At 40.9% G+C, this 7,850-nt stretch overlaps 1 protein-coding gene and 1 long non-coding RNA gene across 3 annotated transcripts in view; one reads left to right on the top strand and one right to left on the bottom strand.

Annotated features, from left to right (window-relative positions):
• The window catches only part of lzts3b (leucine zipper, putative tumor suppressor family member 3b), a 31,711-nt gene that overhangs the window by 18,870 nt on the left and 4,991 nt on the right, over nucleotides 1-7,850 (bottom strand). The window contains exons 2-3 of the mRNA XM_087264109.1: nucleotides 447-731; nucleotides 38-294 (exon numbers count right to left, since the gene is read on the bottom strand). Coding sequence (XP_087120235.1) covers nucleotides 38-294; nucleotides 447-654 — 465 coding nt within the window. The 5' untranslated portion in view covers nucleotides 655-731. The remainder of the gene's footprint in view (nucleotides 1-37; nucleotides 295-446; nucleotides 732-7,850) is intronic.
• LOC147835478 (uncharacterized) overlaps nucleotides 126-7,850 on the top strand; it is a 33,771-nt gene continuing 26,046 nt past the window's right edge. For both annotated transcript variants that reach the window (XR_015497494.1, XR_015497495.1), the window contains exons 1-2: nucleotides 126-250; nucleotides 439-737. This is a non-coding gene — a long non-coding RNA (uncharacterized LOC147835478). The remainder of the gene's footprint in view (nucleotides 251-438; nucleotides 738-7,850) is intronic.

The following is a 7,850-nucleotide window of genomic DNA, read 5'->3' as shown; positions in this document are numbered from 1 at the left end:
TTAACACAGAGCTGTGGATGTGAGAGAAGTACTGTACCTGCTCCAGTTTTCCAGAGACGGTGAGTATTTTGGGAGGTGTGCGACCGTCTCTTTTGCTGATGTTTCCATCTCTGCTTTTCAGCGGTGCTGCACCGTCATGGTTCTTCTCCGCTCCGTGACCCACAACATTACCGCAAGCATCCAGTGACACTCCTCTGCCGGATCTGTGCCCGTCCCGCCGGCCCGCTGCAGTTCCCTCCAGAGCGTCCAGGTTAGCAGGAACCCTCTCCATGTTGAGCTGTCCCCGCTCTAGGACTGGGCCACATGACAGAAATCTCATTATATACAGTGCCTATAGAAATTCATTATACCCTGTGACAACCTGCTTTCAAAAGGATCAAATATTTAACAGGAGGGCTAATAATTGTGACTCTAGCTGTATGTTGTCGTGTTTTGCAGAGCGTTACCTCTGTCAGTGGTGGTGCTGCTGCCTCCTCTCTCGTCGCTGGAGCCCTCGGATGTGGATGGGTGCGGGTGGAGCCGCTCGGCGCTGCAGCTGCGGTCAGAGGGTCCGCGGCGGGACAGCGGCGGGCCACGAGGGAGGGTGGTGCGTGTGCCCACGCTCTTCATGGCAAACTCCTGCTCACCGGCCACCCCGCTGCCCACACTGCCCATACTGGGGAACCAGAGCGTCACTCGCCCCCAGCAGCCGCCGCAGGGGCCATTATTGCAGACGCACCCACACACTCACACTGCAGGTAAGAGGACAACATGGTCACACTTTACAATTAGGTTTCGTTTAAGTGTATTTGAACAATACAGTATTTATTAGTTCAACTACCCCTTAGCCCCTCCCCTTACCTCACACTTTGTTTCAAGGGCCAAGGGGAAGGGGTAGAGGTTAAAAAATAGATTAGAGATTGGGCCATAGTAAGTGTATTTATGCATACATACTATAATCTGTGGGTGTTGTTTGTTTTAGGACATGTTCACTAACATTTATTTTAGGACATGTTCACTAACAGCCCCTTAACCCTTGTGTAATCATGCATTCTGCATTGCTGCTGGTTTTCCCATTGGAAATTTGCTTTAACTCTTTATATAGACCTGAAATCACACTGAAAGACCCTTTGAAGTGGCCGGTTTTGAGCACTTTTGGAATGACACATTAATATGGCGGCCTTAATTTCTTTTTCCCCTTCCAAGTGCCCTTCGTAGGGTGATTTATCCCGTTTGGAACGCATCAAGAGTCGGAAACATTTCCTACAGTGTGATTTAACTGCGACAAGCATCAAAGCAAGGGTGTGTCTCAACCAGCACCTTTGTTCACCAGTCAGTGAACCAATAAGGCCGTCAACGATATTAAGGGCTGTCTCAATTACAAAATTCTTCGCAACCTAAAAAGTCCCACAATGCATTGTGAAAGTATATTTCGCTCTATATATCCTTAAAGAAAGTTTAAAAGAATCATGTGACCCAAATCATCAAACGTAACGACAAACAATTACCTATAAAGAATCCTTCATTTATGTTTAATATAACGAACTGAGCTAGATAGGTCAGGAACAATCTAGCAAACAGTTATAATGGTTTAGTGGTTGAAATGTTGCTGGAGTATGAAACTATCTAATTATTTATCTGTAAATAACTGTGGGTGTTGTTCAACCTGCTTAACCCTTGTGTATTGTTCAGATTGACTCTCCTTTGGTGATGTTGGGGCTGTTTTTGCTCCATTGACTTCCATTATAATCACATTTATTGATTGTAAAGCCATGACAGCAGATAATCCTGCATTCTGCATTGCTGCTGGTTGTTCCAGACAGGAAGAGGGACAATCTGTCATTTTTACTGTTGATTAATAATTGGCGGCATTAACCCTTTATATGGACCTCAACTCCTTCACACTGAAGGACCCCTTCAAAGTGGCCGGTTTTGAGTACATTTGGAATGACGCATCAATATAGTGGCCTAATTTCTTTTTCCTCTTCCAAGTGCCCTTCGTAGGGTGTTTATCCCTATTGGAATGCATCAAGAGTCTGAAAACTTCTGATTCTTTCAGTGTTATTTTACTGCGACAAGCATCAAAGCAAGGGTGTGTCTCAATCAGCAACCTTGTTCACTAGTTAGTGCACCAATGAGGGCATCAGCCATATTAAGTGCTGTCGCAATCGCAAAACTCTTCGCAACCTAAAAAGTCCCACTATATATCCTTAAAGGAAGTGCAAAAGAATCATGTGACTCAAATCATCAAACATTACGACAAACATTTACCTATAAAGAATCCTTTATTTCTGTTTAACATGGATGAACTGAGCTAGATAGGTCAGGAACAATCTAGCAAACAGTTATAATGGTTTAGTGGTTGAAATGTTGCTGGAGTGTGAAACTATCTAATTATTTATCTGTAAATAACTGTGGGTGTTGTTCAATAGTTTTAGGACATGTTCACCAACACCTGCTTAACCCTTGTGTATTGTTCAGATTGACTCTCCTTTGGTGATGTTGGGGCTGTTTTTGCTCCATTGACGTCCATTATAATCACATTTATTGATTGTAAAGCCATGACAGCAGATAATCCTGCATTCTGCATTGCTGCTGGTTGTTCCAGACAGGAAGAGGGACAATCTGTCATTTTTACTGTTGATCAATAATTGGCAGCATTAACCCTTTATATGGACCTAAAATCCTTCACACTGAAGGACCCCTTCAAAGTGTCCGGTTTTGAGTACATTTGGAATGATGCATCAATATAGTGGCCTAATTTCTTTTTCCCCTTCCAAGTGCCCTTCGTAGGGTGTTTATCCCTATTGGAATGCATCAAGAGTCTGAAAACTTCTGATTCTTTCAGTGTTATTTTACTGCGACAAGCATCAAAGCAAGGGTGTGTCTCAATCAGCACCCTTGTTCACTAGTTAGTGCACCAATGAGGGCATCAGCCATATTAAGTGCTGTCGCAATCGCAAAACTCTTCGCAACCTAAAAAGTCCCACTATATATCCTTAAAGGAAGTGCAAAAGAGTCATGTGACCCAAATCATCAAACATTACGACAAACATTTACCTATAAAGAATCCTTTATTTCTGTTTAACATGGATGAACTGAGCTAGATAGGTCAGGAACAATCTAGCAAACAGTTATAATGCTTTAGTGTTTGAAATGTTGCTGGAGTATGAAACTATCTAATTATTTATCTGTAAATAACTGTGGGTGCTGTTCAATAGTTTTAGGACATGTTCACCAACACCTGCTTAACCCTTGTGTATTGTTCAGATTGACTCTCCTTTGGTGATGTTGGGGCTGTTTTTGCTCCATTGACTTCCATTATAATCACATTTATTGATTGTAAAGCCATGACAGCAGATAATCCTGCATTCTGCATTGCTGCTGGTTGTTCCAGACAGGAAGAGGGACAATCTGTCATTTTTACTGTTGATCAATAATTGGCGGCATTAACCCTTTATATGGACCTAAAATCCTTCACACTGAAGGACCCCTTCAAAGTGTCTGGTTTTGAGCACTTTTGGGATGATACATCAATATGGTGGCCTTACATTTTTTTCCCCTTCTAAGTGCCCTTTGTAGGGTGATTTATCCCATTTTAAATGCATCAAGAGTCTGAAGATTGAAGACTCTTTCCTACAGTGTGATTCAGCTGCGACTGGCATCAAAGCAAGGGTGCATCTCAACCAGCACCCTTGTTCACTAGTTAGTGCACCAATGAGGGCGTCAGCCATATTAAGTGCTGTCTCAATCGCAAAATTCTTCGCAACCTAAAAAGTCCCACAATGCACTGTGAAAATCAGGGCGCATCGATATACACTATATATTTATAAAAGAAGTGCAAAAGAATCACCTGACCCAAATCCTCAAACATTACGATAAACAAGAAACGTTTATCCTTTATTTCTGTTTAACATGGATGAACAGAGCTAGATCAGCTAGGTCAAGAACAATCTAGCAAACAGTTATAATGCTTTAATGGTTGAAATGTTGCTGGAGTTTGAAACTATCTAAATATTTATCTGTAATGCACTTTTAAAAATGTATTAAAATTAATAAAGGTAAATTATTAGCTTCTAATTACTAATTATTGACATTATTAGTCAAATGAATATATGAACATGATCAGCTCTGCTGTTGTTTATAAACTGCAGTTTTGATGAGGTACAATGAGAACGTTCTCGTCAATCTCAGTAGTGTCCTGATGTGTAGTAAACAGAGCTCATCAGTGCCCTTGCTAGTGCATGAATAAGTGTGCACGACATACTGATGAACAACTTCAGGAGCTAGGGTGCTGATTGAGACGCAGCCGAATAGCCAATCAGGAATCTGAGGATTTCAAACTAGCACAGGCAAATGTCAAAACTGATTAATTCTGGGTTTGGTATTGAGGCAAAAAATAAATAAAATCTGCCAGTGCACTGAAACGGTTGAGCCCTGAAAAGTGCCACAGTGCACCATGAGAATCAGGGGGAATCATCAATACACACTATATGCACCCTTAACAGAAGTTCCTGACTCAAATTATCAAAACGTAACGACAAACGAAAGACCTTTTTATGAAAAGAATGTTATTTCATCATCATTCATTGATTTTCCCTCAGCTTAGTCTCTATTTCAGAGGTTGTCACAGCGGAATGAACTGCCAACTGTTCCAGCATGTTTTACACCGCGGATGCCCTTGCAGTTGCAACCCAGCACTGGGAAACACCCATACACACTCATTCACACACATACACTACGGCCAATGTAGTTGATCAATTCCCCTATAGTGCATGTGTTTGGACTGTGGGGGAAACCGAAGCACCTGGAGGAAACCCACACCAACTCGGGGAGAACATGCAAACTCCACACAAAAATGCCAACTGACCCAGCCGGGAATCGAACCAGGGACCTTCTTGCTGTGAGGTGACAGTGCTAGCCACTGAGCCACCGTGTCGCCCGCATTGATAAGTACAATAAAGAAAAAGTTAGTGCTTTATTGTTTTTCGAGTCTAACAGTATCCAGGTGCAGTATTTAAAGGGCACCTAGGTTACCCCTTTTTTCAGATTTAATATCAGTGTTTAGCGTCTCCAGAATGTGTCTGTAAAGTTGCAGCTCAAAACACCCATCAGATTTTTCATTATACCTTTTACTTAGGGCTGTGCAATTAATCGAAAATCTGATTTTGATTTTGGCTTCAAACGATTATGAAGAAGCATTAATCGAGATAAAGGATTATTGCATCATATACCGCCCCCTTTCCAGCTGTACACTGTTGTTGTTCTTAAAAGTGCGAAAGACGGCATGCACACAAAGTCAGAAGCATGCAGCCGGTCAGCATTCGGTCTCATTCGCTCACTGAGACAAGCAGAGGAGCGCAGACATCTAAAGTCATCTTAATGTAAGCGCTTTAATGGTCAAGTAGGTGTCAAAACGCGGTGTTTAGCGATTATTCCTATTAACCCTAATTTGTGTAATAAACAAATGAGTTGAGGATCAAAAGACACGTGAAAGAGAAACCATTAAAGAGACAGCGCGCGATGTTCCTGCTGCCGCCTGTTTTTATCATTAATCAAACAAAAGGAGAAAATCCCTCTCTGCTCTAGACTGAAGGATTTTTGTAGCTAGAGTTTTTTTCTTACACTGAAGATGCTTAAAGCACAGTTTTTTCCATATTTTTATTCTATTGTATTTATTTCTCTTTCCTTTGCAGGGTGGAAAATAACCGTGCATATAGACCTTTTTCATGGCTGCTGCATGGAGGGCGCCATAGCGACCAGCGTCTTCCGGTAGAATGCTAAAAAACTTCCGTTCACAGCGTGTACAACTGGTCATTTGCGCTCCGAAAATGGGTTTCAATAACGTTTTTAATGGATAACATTAAAACAGTGTTTTTGTGACACAACTTAGAAAATGTGTATGTTAAAGCCGTTATAATCTGTCACATGTGGTTCAAGCGCGTCAGAAATACGAGAAAAACGTTCTCCTAGTTCACGTGTCTGCCGTCAGAAATACAGTGTGTGTGTGCGTTCCCGGCCTGTCAGCTGTTAGCTCAGCGGCTCTTTAACACACGCACACACACACACACACACACACACACACACACACACACACATACACACACACAGACAGAGAGAGAGAGAGAGAGAGAGAGAGAGAGAGCAAACCAGAGTACTGGCATGAAACTTAACAGGTATGAAAGTCGTGCAATTTACAAAAATGAGCAATAAAAGTCTGTTATTGATCCTCTGCTGCTGATTTGCTGTTCATTGTAATCTTGAGCCGTTTGTGTTTCATTTCGTGTGTTGTTTTCACCACGGTTTGTGTTTTTCTGTCATTTTGAAATGACACTAGCCTATATTCTCACTTTGTCACAGTTATTAAATCAGTGTGTCAGTGGCACAGTACAGGCTACGTGTGTGTGTCAAACATTTTGCTGAGCTACATTAGTTTGGGCTGGTTATATATTTGAAATAAAGAGAAAATGTTGACTTTAGCGATGACGAGGCTTCATTTAAACTGCAGAAGATGCCGTCTGACACCGAGGGGAAAACGCCTCACAGCAGCTGTTTTCCATCCTATTATATCGCATTTCTATAAATGATCAGTCCAGGAGATGCTGCTGATGGACAACAGTATTAGCTCAAAGAGGATAAAAGCAGGTAAAATAGAGTAAAACTATCGTTTCAAAGCTGTCCAGAGGTGACTGTTTACACGCATCAGCTGCCGACCGGAGGTTTTTCGCATTCTCCTTGCGCATACACGCAAAGCATCATGGGTAATTTTGCGTTCCAAGAAAAAGGTCTATACAGTTGAAGTCAGAATTAGTAGCCCTTCTAAATATTAGCGACCCTTTTCCTCCCAAATTTCTGTTTAATGGAAAGAAGTTTTGTTACACTTATTTCTGAACATAATAGTTTTGATATCTTAAATTACTGATTTCTTTTATCTTTACTATGATGTCAGTACATAATATTTTATTAGATATTTTTCAAAATACAAGCATTTAGATTGAAGTGACATTCAAAGGCTTAATTAGGGTAATTAGGCAAGTCATTGTATAACAGTAGTTTCTTCTACAGACAATCAAAAATGTATTGCTTAAGGGAGCTAATAATATTGACTTGAAATTGGGTTTCAAAATATTTAAACCTGCTTTTATTCTAGCTAAAATAAAACAAATAAGCCTAGAATACAAAAATAATGTAGGAAATACTGTTAAAATTTCTTGCTCTGTTAAACATAATTTGGGAAATATTTATTTAAAAAAAAAATTCTCAGGAGCGCTAATAATTTTGACTTGTACAGTAATCTTTTTGAATAATCGTGATTACAATTATGACTAAGATAATCGTGATTATGATTTTTCCCAAAATCAAGCAGCCCTACTTTTACTAGATCCTGTTTTATAAATTTTTCCACCAGTGGGCTGTTTTGTCCTACTGCGCCTTTAAAGGGCCTTGAAAGCCCCTCGTTTCAGCAGGGTGTTTTCACACCTCTACTTTGGAAAAAGTCAGAAAAGTGGGCGTGTCCAGCTCTGTTTAGGGGGGAGTGTTGTAGGAAGAAAAGTGGCATGGTTTGGGAGTGTCTATTTGGGCGCGCGCGAGTTTCAGAGTCAAAACACACACACAGGGGAGAAAGTGACTGTGTTTACATGCACATCTGTAGTCGAATTATTTGCCAAATGATTAAATGTTGGACTTTAACTGCAGTTTGGCTCTTTCATTCAGGGAATTCATTCATGTCCCTCGCGACAAATGAGATATTTGATTGGAGGAGCTGCTCTAAACGTGTATTTATCATGCAATGTTTGATACCGCACGGCGAATGAGAGAAAAAAAACCCTCAGCATTTCCCAGAAACTTAGATGCACACGGCAGGTAGCGTC

Source organism: Danio rerio, chromosome 8, assembly GCF_052040795.2.
Source record: "Danio rerio strain M-AB ecotype USA chromosome 8, GRCz13ab, whole genome shotgun sequence".
In the NCBI taxonomy this organism is placed as follows: Eukaryota; Metazoa; Chordata; class Actinopteri; order Cypriniformes; family Danionidae; genus Danio; species Danio rerio.
This window is presented reverse-complemented; position numbering and strand designations above follow the sequence as displayed.